This window comes from Pseudopipra pipra, chromosome 4 (assembly GCF_036250125.1).
Source record: "Pseudopipra pipra isolate bDixPip1 chromosome 4, bDixPip1.hap1, whole genome shotgun sequence".
Classification (NCBI taxonomy): domain Eukaryota; kingdom Metazoa; phylum Chordata; class Aves; order Passeriformes; family Pipridae; genus Pseudopipra; species Pseudopipra pipra.
In genome coordinates this window covers 60,909,442-60,934,696 of record NC_087552.1, presented here as the reverse complement: position 1 = coordinate 60,934,696, position 25,255 = coordinate 60,909,442, and the positions used below count along the sequence as shown (strand labels likewise).

The following is a 25,255-nucleotide window of genomic DNA, read 5'->3' as shown; positions in this document are numbered from 1 at the left end:
CTTCAGGCATTTATATGGCCAGCATGCAAGCACAGAAATATTCTTGATTTATGTTCCTTGGATGAGGACAGTAATTAACCGTTTCTGAATTTACTTTTTTTTTTTTTTTTTTAGAATTGCAGTGCTTGCTAACCCTATTTCGATTACAAGCTTAGTTTTTCTTACTGTCTTGCAAATGAGCTTACTAAAACCTGTTAAAACAGTTTAATAATACACTGCAGTGTTCAGCTATTTTCATTGTAGTAAAAACACTGCATTCTATGAATATGAATTTAGTTTCTGTGTCTCTTTTGAATTACAGAAATACACTGCATGTCTGGGTGTTTTTCACCTTGATTTGTCCTTCCTGTTTGTTCAAACAAACAGTATGTGTAATGTTCATGGTCCTAAAAGCTAAGCTTTATTATTCTGTGTTGGAATTTATATCTCCAGCTGGGGATTTGTGTTGTAAGGTAGCATCTTGTACAAATGCATATTTTTCTTTTGCTATTTATTTTTTAAATACGCTCAAGTTTTCAAAGATAGCAAATCACTTGAAATAAGACTGTATGTCACAACAGATGTTAGTTTTAGATATTTAATTTAAGCTGCTGTCATGTTGCTTGTGCCTTACAATCACTTCCATTCAGAGAATTTCAGATTTTCAATATGATAGTTTTAGTACAATGTAATATAGCATAACAGTTTAAATGGCTAATCTAGATGATACAGATAGCAGTGAATATTAGGTGAAGAGCGAGTTGCTAAAGTTGGATTCTTAATGCCATGTTTAGACTCCAGAATATGTGGCCTGTTTCTTCAGAAGTGCTGAGTGTTTGTCAGCTGATGTTAAACTTGAAAGCATTGGGAGTACAGCTGTGAAGTTCTCTTAGTCTTTAGACTAGTGTAATTGTCCAAACAGTAATTTGTAAGCCAGGCTTTACCACTTTATTTTTACTAAGGCAGTGCTGCCACAGAACAGTTTCGGGATTTTTAATGCAGTAGATTGATTACCTGGGACTGATTAAATAACACACAAAACCAGATATCTGTGTTTGAGGACCATACAGGGGATATCTCTGACTGGGGAAAGCAGTCTGCTGCCATGCTTTTAACGTCAGGATCACAACCTTTGAATAAATAGTATTAGGAGCGGTAGAGATTAATGATTCAAAGGAATTAATTAGTGGGAAGTTGGTGGGGCTTAGCATACAAGTATTTTTATGACTTCGTGTGAACTAAGACTTTTTTCCTACTATTTAAATTTGCTTCAGTTATACAACTCATTCTATTAATGCAATACAAAATCAGCGTTGGGAAAATTCAGCAAAATATTTAACAGTGTGGAAGTATAGCAATGATGTGTGTGCTGAGTAGAGTATCTCACCTCGTTCTGCCAAAGCACAGTTCTTCTGAGGTAAAATGAATACGTTCTCACCTAAGATCTATCCAAAGTACATTTACCATATGTGCTGATGTATTTACTTAAGTACCGAAGGCAGTATAGCTATTTCTCGGGGTGGGGGGGCAGGGTGTGAGGAACCCAAAACTTGAATAACAACTTCCCATTCAAATGTCTTAATTGTCCCTTTAGTTATTTAATTGAAAATATCAGTACAGAAATTTTCTAGATTTTCCTCGTAAGTCAAGATTGCCCAGTCTTTGATGATCTCCATGATGTGTCTGGTTGTTTCCAGTTTATGAATATATATTCTTGAGCTGAAGTATTCCAGTATAGATACAGTACATGCTGTTGGGATTTTTTTGTTTGTTTTTAAATGCTTATGTAGTTGGGAAGTAGGTGTGTCTTTGCCACAGGACCTTTTCTGGTGCATTTTAGGCTCAGTTGAGCTAGCTTACTTAGCTGATTGTGTCATTTTAACTTCAAAACACTTTGTTGTCAGGTTGACCGTTCAGAGATGTCTACCAGACATCTTTAGTTCAACTCTACCACTAATGACACCATGAAAAGTAACCAAACAATTTCTTGTGTCTACTTTAAGCCTTCCTTCTTGCCTTTTTTATAGAGCTAAAATTGTAATTGTCATAGGTTTTCATATTAAGTTTTTCATTTACACTAGCTATGGTTTCAACAAGGGGATTATGATTATAGTATGTTCTCACTAAAATGAGAATGACTTGAAGTTCAGATTTTAGCACGTAGTTTAGAATATGTAATGTACTTAATTGTTAGGTTATTACTGGTAAGGTTAATACTGAATACTATATTCGGGTACTTTTTAAAGTCTGGATACTTTATTACTAAATCAGTTGTTGCTGTCTAGTCTTAGAGCACATTTTTATTCAGGGGTCAGTTTTAATTTAATTTTTCTTTATTTTAGCTTCTAACAAACTCAGTTAATTCATAAAGGTCAAAGCTACAGAGTCTTTTTTGCAGCCAACTAGGACCATACTTGAAACTGACTACAAGCTTTATGACTTTTCTCTTCAGCCCCCATCGTGTGCTATAATCCTATAGAATATGAAGGGACATGTAAATGGTCATCTTAAAAGATACTACCACTTAATGATTTTAATACCTGTGTTAGAAGGCTAATTCTTTACTTAAACTAGTTCTGCAGATCAGTAGTTTAGAGCATATGTTCAAAATTAAAAGTTGTCAAACCTATTAACTATGAGCATCTATTTTTAATGTTTGTAATTAAAGAGTAGCAAAACTGTTCACCATAATGGCTTCTGATGTTGCATTTGCTTTATGTGTAAATGACAATATATGAGCTTTGAGATGTGACTGCACTGAGTTTCTGCAAATGCTCAAACAGGATAATCTCTGCATAAATTGCATGGGTATATTTAGAAGTCCTAAATAGTCTGCCAAGAAAAATTATTTGTTCAGTAGTTTAGTGCTGAAACTTGTTCTTCAGAGAAAGCTACCCTCCTCCCATCCCTGTGCATTCAGATGCACGGCTCGGGGACTTCTGATATGTGCCCTCTGTAGATGTGTTTTACATGACATTGTCAAAAGGTCCTTCTAACAGTCCTCCATGGGAAGGATACTTTGTGCTTCTCCTATATTGTTTAAATTTGTAAAAATTCAGAAAATAATTATCATTTTTCCGTAAAATTTCTTACACAGTCTTAACTTTAAGTGGAGATGACAATTTATCACTTAGCCATATATCTCTGGATCTGTAGGCAGTTACACCAAACCCACATTTTCAATTCTGTTGTGTATGAACACAGTTGTGATTCTGGTATTGGAAAGGTGGGTCAAGCAGCATTCAAATGCTTATACAATTAAAAGGAAGTAAAAAGCTATTTTGAGTATTTGTAGTGCTTGGGAGAAGTTAACTGTCAGCTCTGGGGGGGAAAAAAAGCTGGCATTATGTTGTGACATTCCACTGAGATACAGACCTCCTGTATCTCACAGCAAGAGTCACTTGCTTCTTAGCATAGAACTGATGAGCCAGAGCTGAGGGAAATGCAAAATATTTTACAGGAATTCAGCCTTCACAAAAGGTGCTCTTGGAGTCAGGATAATAGAAAGCATGTATTAACATACACACTCATGTATCAATGCCTTTGTACTACTGATTATCTTTAGTTTCATTATTTCAACACGGTTGAGAAGCAGTTATCTTCTAAAACAACCTGGAACTTCTTTTAAAACAACATGGAAAAAGTCCCAAGAATTAGAACTATTTCCATGTTGTTTTAAAGGTAGTTCCAGATTGTTTTAGAAGATAACTGCTTATCAGCCGTGTTGAAATAATGGAACTAAAGGTAGTCCCAATTCTTGGGACTATTTCCACATGCATGGAGAACTATGTAGAACAATCATGTTCAGAGGTGGTACTTTTTGTGCTTGTCCCAAAAGTTGACCAAAATCGTAATGGAAGTTTTCTGATGTAGTAGAGCATGGTGTAGTAGAATCATCCCCTTTCAACAGAGCTTTCCAGAAAATGTTTGCTGATGTGTGACCTACATTATTGAAATACTTTTAAGTTTAGCTTTGAAATGAAAGCTCCGTATTTGCTTAGATGATAACTGTTCTCTTTAAAGATATGATGTACGTATTTAGGGAGCTCAAAGCAGTGTTTTAGCATTATAAAGCCTAGTTGCACAAAGATCTAAAATGACCCTTGTACCCAAAGAATGACTTACTGCTTTTGAGATAGTTAAATTTCAAGTAATGGTGATTTATAGCATGCAGTGTGAATTGAAATAGAGATTAAAATTTTGAAGCACTTGATTGCCAAGATATTATCAAAACTCACAAGTGAATAGTGTGATGTGTGAGTAGTGGGATAGTAGAATGCAATTCCTGTACTTAAATCCTGCTTTAGTGTGTTCCCAACATTTTTACAGTGTGAGGTGCCTACCTATTATATGTTTCCACTGCCAGAAAATATGTAATACAATTCAAGGAAACAGACCTCTTTATTTTTCTAGCTTTGTAGACATGAACTTTTTAAGGTGTAAAGAGGATGGGAAAAGTTTATTATTTCTCTGCTTCTAGCAGTGCAAGACCTTTCACTTGAGATACACAGAACTTGCAAAATAGAATGATGCAAGGGTGAAGTTAGACTCATTTCACCATGTCACCCAGTGGAGCAGTTTACAAATTAATTGCAAACACATGTTCTATGTTTTATTTTTCCATTCCTCTGTAAGATCTAGGACCAAGTGGGCCAGTTTTAGGAACTAAGCGTGGTGGAGCTTTTTCTTACTGGCTTCTGCTCTCCAGAGCGTTGTTAAGTCTGTAATAGTGATAATCGTAGGTTATCTTATATGTTTTCCAGATAGTCATACATTATCTCAACATATATGTATGTAATAATGATCAAAAAAAAATAAAATCTGTAGTGAGCCTGTAACAAAGATAAAATGTCGCACATACAGTTTAGTGAAGTTTTTATCAATACTAGTTCTTTTCCCCTCTCAGCTACAGAGGTAGCAAAGCATGTTTTCTGTTTACTTAGCGTTGTATTTTGCAAGAGCACTTACTACGTACCAAATACTGCCTTAAGCTGAATGTAAGACTTCATTGAAAATCCTGAACATTAGGGGACAGTAGGGAACAGATCCAGCTCTGCCACTGCTCACACCTTCTATAGAAAGGAGGTTTGCAGTGGTAAGCAGGTTCTTTCATTGTCCTATCGAGAAACAAACCTGTAAGGGCATGGAAGCAGATTAGTCACTTCAGTTTCATTCTAATGCTTCTCAGGACAGCTAGAGAACTGAACGAAAGCCAACCAGTCCCAAAGTAGAGGCTGTTGTGAACTAAAACAGTGCTGGTGACTTGTTGGCACTCAAAACAGGTTGAAGATCACCTAACAAAGTGTCACTGGCATTTGATCTGGGATGTGGCAGGTGACAACAGAAACCTACTTTTTTAATTTATTGTTAAAATTGTCTAAGGGCTTCCAGAAAGAAAGTAGAGTCTGATCAAATGACTGTAACAGATTGCTTACCCAACAGGAAGCCATTACTCTTTATAGTTGTTTGAGGGAGAGAGAGCTGGAAAAAAAGGCTTCTCCCTCTTCATGCCAACATTGAACTCTCTAAGAAAGATGAAAGTAAAATCTAAATTTCGTCAGGGCTTGTCTTGCAAAGCTGATCATAAGTCACAGTTTCTGACTCATAGAAGACCTCTATTTCAAAGCTTGAGTTTTTACTCCTCCAATGTAAAGAATACCTGCTTTCTGAGGGATGTAGTTTGAAATGAGTCTATGTTCTGCTGAACTGTCATGGAAAGTCAGTGAATGTGGATCAGATACCTTCTGTGTCCATTATATACATACTAAGTGGATGGCTGCATCTTCAGGGAGTTTTAACAGTCATGGAATGTGTGTGGTGTAGTTCATACTACTTTTTGGAATTATTACAGTGCAGACAGAAGACAACAGTAAAACTAAGGCATGATTATAGTCCTTAAGTTCATTAAGTGCAGTACAGTCTAGCCAGAAGCCTTGCAAGTAGGAAGAGATTATGGTTTTACACAAAGTATTTTCAGTTTCTGAAGGTATCCCAGAAAGACTGAAGGACTTAGTCCTCTTTCTTCTGTTTCTGTTTATTGGAAAACATGGGAGAAAGTGTCATAGGTAAACAAAATCATGGAAGACGTTTATGGTTCATTTTATTGGTAATAAATTTTATTACCTTCAATGAAAATATTTGTAAGATAGTATGGTAACTTCTTCATGTTTATGTGCAAAAAAAATTGTCCTCTGTAAAACTGAATATCTGTTAGTAGGCTTTGTGACATTTCTTCTTTGTAGTTTAGCTTTAATTTTCCATCCTTTAGCCATTTAGTGCTGACCATTTGTAACTCAAGTCTTTGTATGCAAAGCATCTCAACTAAATCACCCTGAAGCTCAGTCTCAGCAGGGGCTGTGGGCCCATGCCAGGCACTTAACCAAGCACCAGGAAAGTGCTTTCTTTTATGTGAGGTGACTGTCCTTGTCTGGTAGTTCCCTACCTTACTTACTATTTAACGTGTGCATGAAATGAAATTGAGCTCTTAAAGGCATTAGTCCCCTTCATTAATCAGCCTAATGCATAACTGCTGTGGATCACTAGAACTGATTCAAGCAGTTCTGAAGGAAACAGGCAATCACAGGCTGTCAAAGTGCATACGCAGCAGAGTTCTGCACGCTGCATCTCTAGTTTTATATTTGGATGCCGTTAAACTTACTGTTGATAGTGTCAGATCTTGGTGTCGTTGTCCATATCCAGAGTGTCTAAGTGTACAGCCTTCGGAAGGAACCTTTGTTTTCCTTTCAAGTTTCTTGTTAAAAACTACAGAATTTGTATTCCAATATTAACAATTCTGTTTTCTTTTAGGATCGAAATAGAATGTATGATAGTCTGAATATGCACTCTTTGGAAAACTCCCTTATTGACATTATGAGAGCAGAGCATGATCCACTTAAAGGTATGTTATTATGCTAAATAAAGAAAAAAGGGTCATCCATTCTGCATATTTGAATTAATATTGATTGCTAATTTCGATTCTATGTTCATATTAAAATAGCAAATGAATTATTTTCTCACACATGAAAAGCTAATCTTAAGATGTATTTTAATGAAGACATTGGTTTATAGTTGTTTAAAACAAGTTTTACTGTCTTCATAGTTTTTTTCTCATTTCCCCCTCTATCCTTCCCTCCTTTCCCCAAGAAATTTCTAGTTTGTTTTATTTGAAATTTTCTTGATTGCTGTAGAAAATTCTACCTCAATTTATGAAGACGCAGTATTCTGTTAGAGGTAGCCAAGAGAGTGTGGGAGGGGAATCAAACCACTACCAGTGTTAGCCAGTTAATTTTCCATTTCTCTGCAGTGGAATCTGGAAAGAAAATTAAGTCCATTGATGAAATCAGGTTTTGTCCTTTCAAATATTTTTTTCAAAGCTCCTGAAGGATAATGCATCCAATCTGAAGAAGTCTAGCAATACACTTGGCTATAGATTGCTGGTTCTTCTTGCTGCTTTGGGCTCTGTTAAGTCACTTGGCCACAGCAGTAAGCATACAGCTAGCATATGTGGGCTTCAATTTTAACTCCTCTGATCCCTGTACATTTATTCACTTGTGTGAATTCTGTTTTTCTCCACTTTCTCAGGTGCTGTTTACTGTTGAATTGCGGGGCAGGGAACCCAAGCCATTTTATTTGGCCTGATCAAATGTTACTTCATTTGTGGTGTTCTAATTAGACTTAGCACAATCTAACTTCAGAATTATCCAGGACTTCAGGCTTGCTTTGTAGAAATTAAATATCCAGATTGAAGCAACTGAAAAAATAATCAAAAATTATTTATTTATTTTTTGCATGATTATTTACTCCCATCCATTCTCTATTCACTAGAGGCTTCTAGACTTAATATATGTTGCATTAGTACATGAGGGCCTGTGTTCTCTAATTTGAAGGACACCTTGCCAGAATCTGCTCATAGTTCTATTAAGATCTATGTAATCAATTGTATGACCTGTAGTATTCAGGTAGCATGTAATAGTATCTAAAGATTTACAATATTCAGCCAAAAGTTTAGAGTTTTTTCCCAAGCTGAAAATCTCTAGAACGCATCTGTAAGTATGTAGCATATACTTGGGCAGTTAAATTTCCTCCACCTTAAAGTGGAAGCTGAAATTAAATTTTCGTAAGTGTTCTTAAATCTGGTGTCCTGTTTCTTACTGCCTACAGAGATTTAATTCCAGTTTTAGCAAATTTGTCATTTAAGTCCATTATTAAATTCAGTTTGTCTGTTGTACATGTTAGCTAAACATTATTAACACAAGGGGTTTCAAACAGTGAACAGCTGGCCCCAGTGGTAATCGCTGTGGACTAAAAGCATGTGTATCTCATCAAAGATGAGGTGGCTACATGTACCATCCCTGTTCCAAAGCGTTGTTGGTTCTGTTTGCCGCTCTCAGGTGGTGACTAATATTTCTTTGGTTGTCTGAAAGCTACTGTTAGGAATAAAGGTAGAGAATGCAGATCTGTTGCAGTGAACTGTCATTGGCACCTCTAACAGGCCTGAAAACCAGTCTGTTATTTCTTCTTTCCGTGCATGCTGACATGACAAATGGAAATGGTTGCTCTGTTCCCCCCGTCATCTTGCTGTTTTCATTTTGGCTTTATAATGCAGAAGGGCTTTCAGGGGCACAGTGAGCGCAGAAAAAAAGAACTTTTAATTTTATTCATCTCTTCATATTTTGTTATGATGCAGTGGATGAAAATGATGTATTTCCAATAATAGTTTTCTGTGGAGAATAAGATAAGACAAAGCTTTAAGATTTTAAAGTGAATTTGGTTCATAATAGGCACTTTGAAACACTCAGTAGTTTCCGTCTGTGCTTTCTAGGGACACGAGTATAGGGTGTCAGTCTACAGTTAAGAGATTTGGGTTTTTTACCAGTTTCACCATCATCCTCTTGCAGTGAAAATTCTGCTAAGTTTTATGTTTGAGCTAGAACAGATGGAAGCCATAGATAGTGATGAATTCAAAGGAAACCCATTTTTCTGTTTGAGTGCCAGAGAACAATGCACACGCCAACTGAATTTAAATAGAGTAATTGTGTGCTGTTATTTAATTTGATTGAATAAGATATTTTTTCTCGGTGGAAGTAATTTCAGCTGAAACAGCTATGTTATTAACACTAAGGCATGAGAAATGTTCCTTATGGACTGAAAATGGGAAAAAGAGATCTCATGCTAGAAGAGCCTTTTAGTTCTTCTCTACTCTCTGTTTAATCACCATTAGTTGGTATTTCTGTGATTTCTGAGCAACTTCAATTTTTTTTTCTGTCAGCCATAAAACACTAATTTGTTTATATCAGTCTCTGTGGTTTTTCTTTTCACCACAGAAAATCTAACATTTACTTAAGAACACAGCATATTTGCTTGCATAATGCACAGGATTAAGAATATTATTACTTATTTGTTGTTCCTATTAATATATAACATACTTTTTTGTCACTGGAGAGTATTTTGTAAGTAGAGAATATTTTTATGACAAGTTTTCAAGTAAATAGGAGCACACTAAAACAATGCATCTTTTATATCTGATCACAGCAGTAAAGTGAAAGTCCCTGGAATTTTAAGCACGTGTTTCAGATTTAGCTGCTTACAATATCTGGAGTATGACTAAGCATCTTGTCTCAGATTTTGCACAATGCAGAACAGACACCCCATGTACTAGCTACAGTTTTGCATGTCAAGATCCATTTTAGAAGGAAGTCAAATTTCACCACTTTTGCTTTCATGAACTTGGAAAAACTTTGTCTCAAATATGATTCACTGAAAACTAAGTTTATGCCTGCCAAAAAATTGTTTATAGATGCATAGTTTTGGCTTCACTTAGAAAAAGTTTAGTCATTACAACAGACATGATCAAAAGAAAAGTAATTTTTAGCTTTCAGTAAGATATTTTCAAGGTAGGGTAATAGGGAGTAGATGTTTGACTTAACTAATCATTGCAGCAGAAATACTGATCATATTAAAACTAATCTTTCCCATGCAGCTTTCTTGAAACATTTTCATAACTAGATCTTAACCATTCCAAAGGAATATAAACTGAAGTTAAATTAGTTCATTTTTATAGTGTTGTTCTTAAATACCCTTTTTATTCTTCTAATAGCCCTTAAAACAATTTTGAGTACCGATAGCCTGAAATACAATATTGCTAGTATAATTCTTCAGACATACCACTTGTGTACTTGCATTTTTTTCCCCTACTCCTCCGCCAAATACCAATGCACCTTCATGTGAAGAAACAGGAAAGTCAATGCATTTGGGCTAAAACAGATTATGGAGAAAGCTTAGAAGTGGTGGTTATATTTTGTATGCAGTATCTAACAGTATTGAGTTGATTTAGTGGAATTTTTTATTTACTGTTTTAAACATCTTTCTAGTAAGGACTATGGCATTTTCAATGTAATTTAAGGGCTTATCTTTTGGAATGCAAGAGTATCCATACTGTACTTCACTTACAATTAATTTCTGTGTCCTGACCGACTGACCCTGGGATTAGCTCAGTTGGTCAGAGCACAGTGCTACGAACGCCAGGGTTGTGGCTTCAATCCTGTATGGGCCGTTCACTTATGAGTTGGGCTTGATCCTTGTGGGTCCCTTCCAATTCAGAATAGTCTGTGATTCTTACACTTTTGCAAGCTAGATGTAAGTTAATACTGAATTTGAATTAGCCATAGCTATACTAGCTATACTATACTAGTACCAAGAAGGAATATTATTTTTGTTGAATTTTTTTTGTTTTTTCATGAGGGTCAAAAAAAAAATTTTAGCAAAGTTACACAAACATATTTTTTGTATAGCATACATATTTTTTATATATATAAATAAAGTAGAACGGTATTATTTTTCATATCTGTGGGAAAAATAATTTGCTGCACTTAGAAGTCTGCCTTGCACTTTCCTGGGTTTATTTTCCCTTTCAGCTTGTTGAGTTTTTCAGCTGTTAGACATCGTTCTTTCAAAAGCAATCTGCTGGTGCATGCTCAGTGAAGTAAAAAAAAAAAAGCATTAGTGACTCAGCAACACAGTAGAGAGCATTCTCTTTTTTTGCATATGGAAACCTTTTTACAAAGACATTTGTTTTATATTTTACGTTATGGAGTCCTAAGGTTTCAAGCTGCACAGTTTATTCCTAGAGTAATTCAAATTGTCCTCAGAAAATAGTTTCTAAGGATAAAAAAAAAACATGAAGGAAAAAATTCACTCTTAGTCATATAAAAGGCTTTTGAAATTGTACATAGAGATTGTTTCTTCTTTCTGCCATAGAAACATTTTCTGATAAAAGAATATATTTAAGACTGACAGACTGAATTGTCTAAATAGATGGACTATCAAAGACAACCCATTTGGCCTCATTATGACTTGCATAATTCATACACAGTCGTTGGAAAATGTAGCAGCTAGACTTGTTGTAACTAGGTGTTGTCCAAACACAGCTTTGTGCTGTTGTCTTAACTACGCTGATTCCAAAAACTGTGTTTTCTGAAACTGCTGTGATCCTCAGCCATTCACTGTTACTTGGAAAAGCTTAACTTGGAAGCTTTTTCTCTTCTAGTCAGGGGATCTCTGGAAAAAAAGGAAATCAGGAAAGGATTTGTGATTCCCAGTCTCTTCATACAACCAGTTAAGACTTTTTTTTTTTTTTAAAGGAGGGGAGTAGACATGGCACTTGTGAATCTGTGAGTCAGCAATGTTCAAAGCAGTCATCATAGTTAAATCTGTCCCAAATGTTTTAATATATAGGGGATTCCTCCAACAATTTAGTTAAATAGGAGTAGAAAATATGCATTTCTAAAATATGTGAATTTGCCTTAGAATGAGAATTAAGCACAACTACATCTGTATGCTGAGAAGTTTACAAAAATTTAAATTTCCATTGCCTGTATTAGTGAAATGAGATGACAGAAATGGAGCTAAAACTAAGTTTGTTACTCTTTCCTCATGGTTTGGATTAGCAAGACTTTTAATTGGATTTAGTGGATAAACTGGCCCACCAAAATTTATTTGCAAGCATCTTATTTTTTATTGTCCTTACAGAAGAATGCCTTGTGAGAAATACATACCTGGCAGTTCTGTTAACATTAATTACATTTAGATAAGGAAGAGGGGGCTAAATTTAAAAGAACTCTAGTTGCATAAGAATGTCAAACCTGCCTTCTTCTCCTTAGCAATACTAGTTTGAATTTAGACATTATATATGAGAATTGTTAATTAGCAGTAACATGATGAAGTTGCAAGTTCAGGTTTGCACAAAGAAAATTTTAGTAACATGATGATCTTTATGGTACCAAATGGTAATATTAGGCATTGTATTTGTTCTAGATAACACATTACAAATTTTGGATGCTGTAGACAGAATCTGTAGACAGATAGTGAATTGATTACTTTTCATTTCTCAGAAATGGAATAAGTTGAATTAATCTTATTTAAATATTAGATATTTTCTAATTAGTAGTTAATTTTAAACAAGGAAATGTCTTTATTATTAAACTTTTTTAAAGCAAGCGGAGGCCACTGGAACTTCTGGAATATCATTGAATGGTTTTTACGATTCTAGATTACTGACATTGAAATAGAATGGGATTAGATAGGATTTGTGCCTTGTTCTTAAAATGGTATCTTTTTTTTTAATGCATCACATGACATACAATAAAAATAGCCAGCTAGACATATGTACGAGATAGAAGCAAAGTAAATTGTTGTAAGATGGTGCTCCCATCTTCTATATTTCATATACTGATATTTTAAGTGAGATTGAATATAGTAACTGTCCATTTAACTAGAATAATCTGTTAAAAATAGTGTGAATGAGCTCTGTGTAAAACTGACCCTGAACCCAGTTCCACGTGTGAAGTGTTCTGAATTTATGTACATCTTGAAATTCAGATGGACACTCCAGAAAACACTGTGCTTTGCTTCAGCAGAATAATCTGAGGGATAAGAACCTAAATTAATGTGCCAAACAGCAGTGATTGTATTTTGAAAAAGGAAACATTCTATGTTAAAAGTTTTTAAAATTGTAAGTTGAAGACCAGATGTTAAGTTCATCAGAATGCAGTAATATAAAGTGTGATTTCATTGAAATAACCACATAAATACGACTTAGACGTGTCAGTACAACAGTACATATACTGAATACTATGTTACTCATTTTCCTTTCTAACCTTCCAGTCATTCATTATCTGAGTTAGCAATTCATCTCTCTCACAGCAAGAATGGGTTTTATGCTGCAGTGGTAGGCCCAGCTCCCTGGTGCACTCTCTCCCTGCCACTTACAGAGAAGTGCTTCATTATTTCAGCTTGGCATCTGTGTTTCAGATGTAGTTTATTTGTGAAGCTATAAGGGGGGGAAAAAAACCAGCAGAATGCGAAACCAGAGTTGTAAACCTAGATTTTTCTATCTTTTTAGAAGTTTTCCTCTCCAGGTATTGACACTAGTGGGCTTCTCTCTCCTGCTAGGCCTTAAATCTGACCTCCCTTTATGTAGTAATTACAGAAGAAAAAAATTTATATTTGTCTCTTGCTGAATACGAAAAGAAGATGATTGTGTACAGACAGGGAGAAAGGCTGTCACCACAGACTCGAGAAGATTTAAGATAATGTCTCACAATTTCTTTTGTTATTTTTGATTCAGCATTCTGATTTGCAAGAAAGAACTCTTAGTGTTGCAGGTATTTCTGCAGCACCATATAGGAACATGACAGTGTGATTTGGTGAAATCCTTGCTGTTAGACAAATGAGTATTAGCCTTTATAGACCAAAGAACTAAGGAGTATAGCCAAGTGACTTGTTATATACCAGACTGAGCAAACCAGTGGCAGCTCCTAGATTGCAATTTAAGGATGCCTTTTTCCCAGTTCTTTCCCAATGTTGCTAGAAGGGCAGAATTTTTATAGTTCCAAGAAGCATTAGATGTAGCTGTAAATGTACAATATGACAGAAAAAATGGCTTGTGTATTAAAACTAGACATCCTGAAGACAAGGAATGTGAAAACAGAGGTTCCTACAAAGATTTTTGTTTACTGTCTTGCTTGAGCCTACTCAAAGATTCTGTAGAAGTTAAAAAAAGACAGCAGAGTCCTTTTAGGTGGCATACATCTGCCTTTTGCCAGGAGCATGCCCTAGCATTTCAGTGCTTTCTCTGCACTTCCAAATTCCACAGCAAATAGTTTGTACCTAATCTTCAAATGTTCTGTACCGTCCAGTCTTACAGTAATGAAATCTAGGAAGAGAAATAGTACATAGCTGTATAAAGGTTTTTTTACTACAATGCCTGTAAATAACAAGGCTGGCCAAAATTTCCCAAAATCATCTTAGTCTTATTACTTTGAAGTTTTAAGTTTAAGAGCTCACAATGTGTATTTTTCGAATTGATTTTTTTTTTGACAAAAAAATTACCATGTTGGTTTTTTAAAGGAGAATAGCAAAACTTAAACCCTATTATTTACAAATTTTCAACAAAAATGGTTTTTATTTAACCTCAAAGGTGTCCCCTGGGACTTTGAACTGCTATTTCAAGAAATTTCTAGTTTGCTGCTAAGCTCATGGGTTTACGAACAGTAGAGGAAAAACAGTGTATGATAGGAATTGCTAGACAGCCTTAATATATACATTGTTGATTTGATTTTCTTTTCTTTCCACTCTGGGTTCTTTTTCTTGCAAACCATCTGCATATATATTACCTTTGAAACCTGTGTGAGTTCTAAACGCCCATTGCTTCCCGACTGGATTCTTCTTTATGCCTCCACGAGCATTCTCATTTCCTCCAAAATACTTAAATGTTTAAGTCACAGTATTTTTATATATATGCTTCAGATTATAAGCAAGCAAGTATGTTTGAATAGCGAGATAGATGGCAATGTAGTTTTCTGCACATTAAAACGCAGTTCTTCCAAACACAGCAGCTATTGTAAATGTCTCTCTAGGTCAGTGTGCACTACTGGTATGTTCGCTACTTCCTGTAAACAGAAAGTCTCCTTTAATAAAAAGAAATTTGTAGTGAACAGACATCTCAGCTGTGCATTTTAAACCATTCATTTAACTACTGAGGTACAGCATGCCACCAATGTAGTAAAATGCAGTTGTTGAAAAATTCTGATGTCAGGATATAAGATTTTCGTGTAATTTTTATTCAGTTTAAAATGCTGGAAATGTTATCTATCATATTCTCTAATTTTTTTTTGACTCTGTAGATAAACAAGGTTTTTTAAATCTAATTTTGCTAGATTTACTGAAAAATATTACACATGAGGGTTATACAAAATACACCAAGATGCAGTCATAAAACAGTTAATAAAATTTTAAGGCCTTAATTGCTATTAACATGATTTTTCTGAAATTGATTCAGTGGAGAACCACTAAAGTGTAGAAATGCTACTCTGTTAAGCAATGTGCATAGTACAGTTATTCACAGTCACTGTGAAAGAGGAGACTAAAGCAGTCAGCACTATTTCTGGGTGTCATGAAACAAAAAGTGGCTTTATCCTATTGGAGCTGATCCCAAAGCACACTGCAGATCTTATGACCAGAGAATTAAGGTTAAGAAGTCTGTTCTTGTCAGCTTTAACTTGGGTCAAGGGTATTGTTGGTTAATGTGCTTGGAGTTAAATATTAGCTCTTTATTTCCCTTAGGCAAACTGGAAATAGTGTTTAGATCTCAATTCTAAGCTGTGATTTTTTTCATTATTTTTTCTAGCATAATAGTGAAAACCTCTGCATTTGTTGTGTCCTTTGGTTTTTGTTTTCTTTTAAGGTCGCTTGAGTTATCCGCATCCGGGGACTGACAATCTTCTGATGTTAAATGGTAAGTGCTAATCTTATAACAGTTTCTAATTATCTGTAGCTTAGCTTAAATCTGACATGTTGGTATAAAATTATGCTATTATATTCTGTTATTGAATTACTTGCCTCTAGTCTTCAACACTGGTGGGACTGTTGCCATTTTTCAGAGTTGAATGGCAAGAGCTAATCTTGCAGCAACCTTTCATTATATCTAGCTTATTGGAAATCTGAAATGCTCGTAATGATGCACTATTCTTTTTTGTTGTCAAGCAAACCAGTGATACATTACCTGAAGAGCTGTTAGAAATCTATTTTTCTGAAACGGGAATTAGAAAAATAAGAAGGCCAGAAACATGCGGTTTTTTCTGTCTTGGGTAAATAAAGAGTGAACAAGACACTTTGTATTAGACTCCTGTGAAATAACATTTCATTTTTGTTGGGGTTTTTGAAAGTGGCTTCGTCAAGCACGTGTCTAACTGTGAAATATGCTGAAGTTAGAGTTCACGTTCACGTTCCTCTCACAGTAGGTCAAACTTCATGAACATCTGCTACTCAGTGAAGGCATGAACTTTAGCCTTTGTTCAAGCCTAAAGAAGGAAGCAGAGCCTGGTAATCCATCTAAGTCAATAATAAATCAGGGGTTTTGCACACAAATGTTTTCTACACTGGGAAAAATTAGAGCTGTAGTGCCACAGCTTCTCTAGCTTAGAAAACATGGAAGCTGTTGTACACAAAGGAAGTACACTTTTGTCATTGACTTGATGGGTCTAAACAATAGTGAGGTAAAGATCTCAGTATTAAAAAATGCAGTCAGAATACTTCTTTAGGTTTGAGATTAAAACAAACAAAAAAAAACCCTCTATGTAAATTGCCTTAACCCTTCTGCATAGTCATTTACACTTGTTTAAATGGATATAAAATGTAAAAAAAAAAAGAAAAATCTATTTTCCCTTGTGTAACACTGAGTAAATGTTTTAAATTTTAAGGAAATTCAGGTTTAACTTTATACCCACTAAAGAAAAATAGTGCACAATTGACATTTGAAGTAAGTCCTTTGCTATTGAATAGTTAACTTAAGATAATGGAGTATCCTGAAAAGAAAAAATAGCTACTTCACTACTGAAATAAGATCAGTGTTTAGCCCACACAGGCCGTAATCCTGATTCATCTACCCTGAATATCAATGTGCTTTATATTACAACATTTACAAAATTTAACTTTCTGTATTTAACTGCAGCTTTAAGACTTTTTCTGCAAACTGGCTTGTTCAGGCAATATATGTGCAACTGTCATTATCTGCTGGTTTATAATGAAGTGTTAGATGGGAAGGTATTAAGAGAAACTGAAATATTTCAGTACAATGGGTGTAAGAAACTAATATAATTTTAATTCATTTTATTAATACTTAGAATGATGAGCTTCTCTTTTTAGAGTTTTGCAAGCTAAAAAAGCACATTGTTACCCTGTGGAATATCTAGGAAAAAAGGGGTTTGTTATTATCATGAACAGTGGAAAAATGCATCTCAGTGGTACCAGTCTACCCTAAAATCTTACCACAGAGCTAGAATATGCACTGAAGAATATCTTGCTTTTAATGCTGGTGTGGTTTCTATTGTACTCTGAAAGGTAGGACTCAGGGTGACTGCTGCTCTCTTTAAAAGCTGTAGTATTATTTTCAGCCTTCAGCAGATGAGATAAAAATAGCAATTTGAGTATCTAAAAGGTACTTCCATACCTAATTTTTATATGTGCCATTTGGAATTTAATTCAGAGCCTTGGTTTAGACACCTAAACTCTCTACCATGTAGCTGGAGTCTGATGTAGCCATCGATGCAGGCCAGTGCAATCACGTACATGGTTCAGAGCTCCTTCAGGTTGAAGTGTCTGAACTGCAGCTCCTTTACAGATCGAGAACAGCAGCACTGAGAACAGCTTCTGGGAAGCCCCAGCTGCTCAGACTCTGCACAACCTTTCTGTCTTAGCAGGAATTGAGGGGCTTCCTCCAAATGTGCAGTAATGAGAATTACAACTTGAACACTTGTCAATGAACTTGTAGTCTTTGGCTTCCTTCTCTTCTGAAGTGGGTTCAAATTAACATTTCCCTTTATCCCTGTACCTGGTGCCTTGGAGGGAGAATAAGGAAAAGGAGATTTGGTAATCCAAAGACTCACATTTGTCCCTTACTTTCTCAGTAAGTACTGTAATAGCTACAAGGAGGAGCAGGAATACCAGACCTTAATGAAAGCAAAGCACAAATATATTTAAGGATCATGGGCCCATCTCAGCGTGCACTAACACATAACACTAGATCATGACCCTCACTGGATTTTGGTTGAATTGATTTTAGTGAACTGGTATCTCTGGATCCCAGTAAGGTTATGACATGAGCCAGGCTGAAATTCCTTAGCCCTTTTAAGACAAAGCACTTCTAGATAAAATTTATTTTTAGGTAGTTTTTCCTCTTCTTAAATGATGGATCTTTTCCAACTCATTTGAAGTGTACTTACTGAACTGTTGCTAATATTAATATTTACAGTTTTCATTATTTAAATTAATGAAATGAACCAAAGAAAATCTGATTTATGTGTTTTAATAAATTATATATATTATAATTATATCTCTCTTTCGGCTTAAGCTGTAAAAAAAGGAATGCATTTTTAATGACTATCAAAAATCAAAAAAAGATACTTAAGAATGGGTTTACCTGAGTACATCTTGTCAGCTTAGAGAGAACCTTTCTGAAGAAATAATAGTGCAAGAGTCCAATTTACTGGGGTGTAGGGTGTTTTCTCCCATTACAGGTTTTACAGTTTTAATGCATTGAATTTTTTTCATGGCTATGGAAACATAATTCACCATTTGCTTAGTTTAGACCTCTTAGAGATACTGTAGATGGTTGTGCTTCTAAGAAAAAAGCTGTTTTACTTCAAACAGAAATTAATAAACTTGTTATACAGGAATTGCTAAATGAGTTGCTGTAGTCTTTTAGGCATGCCAGGCCTGAATGGCCATAATGATGTCTTTCAGACTTAAAATATGAAGGTATTACTTCTTAAGAAATCTAGATAGAACTTGAGCACCCAAATCCAAAATAATGAAATGGGAATTAGACACCTACCTCCTTTAGTCTAGACTCTTGGGAAATTATTGCTATAATTGTTTATGGATTTCTTTAAATGACAAGTATTAATGAAAAGGCTTCATTACATCCCTGTCACCATTGAACACTGTCAGGACTGTTAGCAATAAATAGCATTTTATCTTTCTATCATAAATTTCAGAGTTATCTTTATAGGAAGTTTGCTAGTAGTTTTTCCTGTTATACAACATATTTTTAATTTAGCTCAGTCGTTCACTTGCGTTATTTAAATATGTGTATATTTGAGCTGTGATATATATTTGAAATATGTCTGAGTAAAATAAAACGATACATTTGCTATCTTTGTGATAGCATTGCTCACATAATGTTCATTTATATTGTCTCAATGTTAGATAAGTGCACAAAAAACTTATTTACTTTTGTATCATATTACTGTCTCTGAGCTGATTTACATTGCAAAAAGGGGGGATATTAATTTTTCTGACAGGTTTAGGCTGCACTGGTATGCAACTTCAGGGATATGCAAACAAAAGGTTTTAGCTGCCAGGGAATGTTGTTGTATATACAGCACTCTTGATTTTGGAAGGTTCTAGTGTTACTGGATTTCATTTTGTATTGGACATCATTATACTTCTTGCAGGTCTTGCCTAATTTATATTTTCTAGAATAAAACTGTCTCTTGTGCTTTCTCACTTCTTTGAAATTTTTCTAGGTTATTCGCTAATTAAAATATCCAGCTTTTTATGCTAAAAGATAAATAAGTTCCGTATGACTTATTCTTTGGACAAGTTAAGGAAAGAAGTTTAATCTCTCCTTTTTTGTTGTTGTAAATCAGTTATTTGCCTGCAGTGTCTGGCCTTCTCCAAAAGGGCTGTCTTCCTGGCAATTATTTATCTATAAACATATGCACCGGTTGTGCATAAGTTAAATACATATTTATAAACTATTTCTATAGCTAAACTGATAATTTAATTTATATCATATGTATATTTTACAGACCCCATGCTCTGTAAGAGTGCATGCTCTGTAAGGTGTAAAACGTTGTTCAAGTTATTTAAATACAGAAATACTGTATTTTTCTAGATGTGAAGTTGCAGAACATCCCTGTCCAGACTAGTTTGCAATCTAAATGGGCAAGACAGATAAATTTTATAGAAGGTTTGCCATGCAAGTAAAGTAAATGATGTGGCAACATCAAGTACAGTTTTTCTCCTGTTTTCTCTGATTTCATTGTTTTGCAGGGAATACACAGATAAGTTTAGTACACTGTTGCAATTTCCACATATATAAAACACTGCAGCACCTACTCTTTTAAGTTGAATTGCGTTGTTTGGAGTTTTATCGTTTTAATAACCCTTTTGTGTTTCTCCTCAAAATTACCATTGCTTCTTTTTGAATGCACAAAGAAAAACACTTCAGGTGTTCTGTAACAAAATACTTCTTTGCATATCATCTTATCTTAACTATAAAAATGTAAGAAAACAGCTGAGCTGGTTTGGTGGGCAGAAAGGGGCAGAAGAGAAGAAAAACAGTATGATGAGGCTTGTGCCAAAAGGTGTAGATTAGTATGCATTTTGAGAAAAGAACATGGCACTGCAGACATTGCTGTGGATGTGATGCACATGAATTTTTCCTGGTTACTCTCGTTTTATTTGTGGATGGAATTTAAAAAAAAGGCATATGGGAGTAAGACAAAGGCTTAGTGACGCTACTGCTAATCCTATGTGGGAGTCACTTTGGCCAGGAGTCAGAAAAGATTTGTACATGCTGCAACACTGACATAGAACTGTGTGTCTTGAGTGCCTGGCTTCAGAGGGGAAACAAGTTTGAAGCTCAGCATTAGTCTCCCCATGCAGCAGCACCTCATGAGAGAACTGATGACACAGAGGAATACACTATGTTTTGTGGATTTAGATCTACGGATTCAGATGGACATCAGAAATCTGAATTAATATATTCCTACTTGGTTAGATACCCAGGCCTCTTTCAGAAAGTTTTTTCTATTTTAACTTACTGGTAGAAAGTTGGAGGATCTGAAAAACTGTTCTCATCAATAATAATTATTTCAAGTGAGAGAGAATAAATCTCAGAGTTCAGTGCAAGCTGGATGGAAAGATGATGACTGTTGTGTGAAAATAACTGTTCTAAGGGAGGAAAAACAAGAAAGATTTTCAGAATTCCATAAGCAGTCTACTGAATTTCTAGAAGGAAGGGATCAAGATAATAAAGGAAAAAAATCATTATACCTACTAAAATTTTTGAAGACCCTTGATCAAGTAGGAGGTACTAGGATATAAGTACTTCATAATGTTAGAATGGAACAATGAATGACAGTTATGAATCACTGATTTCGAGACTGTGCATATTTCAGTGGCCCAGAACAACAGTTGCTTTTTAGGACAGATGTATGTATAGATGCCTAGTAAAATCAAAACAGTAATGCCAAGACACAGCAGTCTGTTTACAAATGTTGCTGTAACATTGTGGTTTATAGTAACATTATCCATTTGGATACTTAACTACAATGCATAATGATTAAAGTAATTTTTCTCAGATACTAAGGCTGTGACATAGGAATAGAAAATACTTTGTGGAAATTTAACTAAGAAGTTATACACAGCTTAATAGTTTCTATATTAGTAATCTGTCTATTTTTAATTTCCTAGCCTTCAGGCAAAGAAGCAGTCAGTATGGTCTTCTGAACCGTAGCTATAAGTATGATCTCTTTAAGAATCTTGCAAAACTCAAAAGTTAGGAAAATCTTGGATTTACTTGCAGTCTGTCAGAAATTGTTGCTTTGCCTTTGTACAGTGTTTTTGATACAATGCTATTTCTTGTGACTTGTGCCCTGATTTCATTTGCTACCACAAGGCATCTTTTGTTTCAAACAAAACCTTGCGGTTAATTTTCTGCTAGGTCTTTTCATGAAAAAGGAAGGTCACGGCTTACAGCATTTGCATTGTCACTACAAAGGACTGTACAAACTGTTCCATGGACCAGGATGTTTCTGTGATTAATTTAACACTTGCTACATGCTTTTTAAAGTAATATTTTCCTTTCTACAATTTCAGTACTCTGTGTGTTATTTAGACACTTATGTAAGATACAAGTCACTCTGAGGATGAATTGCAAAGTTCTCATTCATTATTCATCCCTAATTAACATGAAGTTAAGATCAAGTTTAAAGACAGGTTGAAATACTTGAAAGAGTGTTTTTTACAATTGGTACTAACATAAATTTTGTAGTAAAATGGTATGGTATTTAAGTGAGACTTCGGTTTAATGCATTCTCATCTACAATTATCAGTACCAAGTATCAATGCAGATTTTTGCTTACTGCTTACCCACATAGTTCTTTGTATCTTAAATATTTTAGTATGTGGGCATGATACAGTTATTTGACATTTTACAATTTGTCCTTTGTTTGCATGCAGCGAGGAGTTATGGGCGAAGACGAGGTAATTCACTTCTGTTTGTTACAGTACAATTAATTCTGATCTGTTACTGATCATTATGATTAATTAATCCAGAATGTTGATTTTAAATGTTTATCTTCATGTTGTCTCAGTTCGGGGAAGATGGAGAGTGTGAGGAAAAGAGTGCAGTCTGGATTGTTATGATCATTGATCTCTTAGAGTTTGAATTACAAATCCTTTAATCAGTTAAAAACTGTAATTCTAATCATAATTTAGTTCATGCTAATGGCTACTGCTTGCAGTCATTGTTCCCTTTAAAAGTATACAGTTTACTAGTTGTCCTTCTAACTCATCTCCTTTTGCTTCTGTAGAAGTGGTAGTGTGCAGAGTGAAAACTAAAAGCCTTTCATGAACTTAGCAAGAAATCTAGTAGACTACTCTTAGAAATAGCAAACAGATCTTCATAGTGTAAGCCAATACATGTTCACTGACATTGGAAAAGCTGTACTGGTTTTACTATACCAGGATGTGACCTACAGTTGTTATAAACACCATGTAAAACACGCAGAAAAAAAACAAGATCTTTGGTAGCTTGCAGTACTCACCACGTGCACACCAGTTCATGTGTCTGTTTGGATCTCTGCATTGATTCATAACTGAATTATTGCTTGGTAGCCATAATGTAGAGAGGAATGATCTTGTAGATCATGGCCAAAGAATGTAACAGTACAGTTGTTTTGACAATTCCTGGCAGATTCTGCTTACTTTTTCACCGTCATAAAACAAAAAGAAGCAAGTGTTTAGAAGAGTTTATAATTTTTGTTCCCAGTCATCAGAAGAAATGTGAAAGCCTATTGAAATGTGAAAGCAAATTACCTTTTTGGTTTCTTTGTCTGAGAGACTTCATTTAACAGTGAAGAGGATGGAGAAGAAAGTATTAGGGGTCGTATAGACCATATTACTCTAAAAGTGTACATCCATTGTCCTCCATGTAATCTTAGGTCTCTGAGAAGCCAGAGTGCTTTTGGTAAACCTTTACCCACATTAAAGTAAAACTGAGCTGTCTGGTATCACTTCAGAATGTGTTCTCATGATTTTGTTTATAAAGAATAATTGTCATTGTTCTTAGATTTTAACATTGGTCTGTGGGTACAAAATAAATTATTCTGAGTATTATTCTTTGACTGTTTTTCCCCCATATACCTATCTGTATTGTAAGTTGGAATTGTTGAAGAAGTACTTCTTATAAACGAAGCTAAATTATAGTCACTTTAGATTTAAGATGTTAAGATTAACTCCCATATATTAGTGAAAAGTCCTAAGATTTCCACTTTGCAGTTTCCTTCAGGTTCTTGCAATATAAGTCTTACTTCTTCCATTATCCCCTTTTTCCTGTCACTGTCGCTATGATAACAGCTCCATCTTCTCCATCATTCACATTAGCAATGCAGAAATTTGTTGTTGTATCTCCCTTCTTGGTTGTGCAACCAAATATTATTCATATACATCTTTAAGATATGATCATTCTTACTAGTCTTCATAACTGAAATTCATATCCACATTACTCAGCTGGAACAGTCTTCATAGCATGACCTTCTTCCTTTTATGCCTAAGTTGTTGGTTTACAAGAAGAATTTGCCTGACTACTTCTTCCAGTTGTGTTAGCCTTGTTTCTCCCTTGCTTCCTCACTTTTCTGCCCCATTGAGCACCATCAGGGATGCCATCACTTGCACCCTGCTAGTTATTCCCAAACATCCTATCCCCAATCTTAATGAAAGGGAAGAATCCTGCTGCATCTTTCTGCATTTGCTGTACTCATCTCCATCATATGCCTGCTGAAGACATAGATATGCCATCATAAAAATGATGTAGTTTACAGTCTTCGTTATTTGGTACAGTCCCTGTAGTCCTGATTTTATTTTGTGCTCCTCATGACATTTTATGATGTTTTGTTGTTTTATGTCGTCCTGTGTTTTCATTCAGTATTTTTGATGAGACACAACATCAGGGGCAATAGGCATCACCATAACATAGGTTATTGGTCATAGTGGTTGCTGTCTGTTCTCCAGCCTTGTCTTTAAGCACCTGTTTCTCAGGTGGTCTTCTGGAAATGAGGGCTTCCATAATGCTCTCATGCTTAGCTGGTTGGCATTGGGTCTGCAAGTGTTCCTACCAGGCTTTCCTGGCACTGTTCCCCTGAGTGGGGAGAAGAATTAGGAGACTGCAGAATTGCTTACAGCTAAAGTACTGCAGACTCAGCTGTCAGGGACCTACTGCTCCTGCCTATGGATTTGCCAGTGAGTGAATCTGGAATAAGTTGGCTATTTGAGTCAGAAAACTAACTTGCTTCCCAGAAATGTGATAGGTTGTTTTTTGGTTTGGTTTTCTTGCTTCTTTTGGGAAAACAGTTGAATTATTAATAATTATTTTTTAAATAAGTGAGAAACAGGGAAAATTGCATTTTAGAAGAAATGGTGATGTGGACTATGTGTTTTGCTTCATGAAATTGTTTCTTTTTCATCTTTTTTCAGTTAACAAACTGACTTCTGAATTTGAAACTGTCATTAATCTTTATATTGCTGATCTAAAGCAATGAAAGACTGAATAAGCTAAGATGAATATCCTGGCCTTCCAAATTATTTTTTTTGTCGTTCTTTAAAATTTGTAAGAATGAAATAGGGAGGAAATACGTGGGGCAGAATTACCACGTTTTTACTTCCCTCTGCCCTCTATATGTCTGTTTTGATCAGATTGCATTTGCAAAGCCATCCTGTGAACTTCTCAGATTTTACACTTCCATTTCAGGGTAACTATAATCTCACTGCAGATTACTACGTGTTAGGAACCACCACAAGGCTTCGCTCCAAAACTGTGGTAAATTGAGAGCGGGGAGCATAAATCAGCACTGTGACTCATTTTCCAAGTGTTACATTTTGCACATGTATTAAAATTATTTATTTTCTTAGAAATTAAATCTGTCCTTATGTT

The 25,255-nt window shown here is 35.1% G+C and overlaps 1 protein-coding gene across 8 annotated transcripts in view; it reads left to right on the top strand.

Moving 5' to 3' along the window:
- The window catches only part of CPEB2 (cytoplasmic polyadenylation element binding protein 2), a 54,304-nt gene that overhangs the window by 8,754 nt on the left and 20,295 nt on the right, over positions 1–25,255 (top strand). For 6 of the 8 annotated variants that reach the window (XM_064653215.1, XM_064653209.1, XM_064653208.1 and 3 more), the window contains 3 exons: positions 6,787–6,877; positions 15,722–15,772; positions 22,285–22,308. In XM_064653215.1, coding sequence (XP_064509285.1) covers positions 6,787–6,877; positions 15,722–15,772; positions 22,285–22,308 — 166 coding nt within the window. Of the gene's footprint in view, positions 1–6,786; positions 6,878–15,721; positions 15,773–16,020; positions 16,153–22,284; positions 22,309–25,255 lie in introns of those variants that run through there. The other 2 variants (XM_064653213.1, XM_064653210.1) reach the window with 2 other exon arrangements.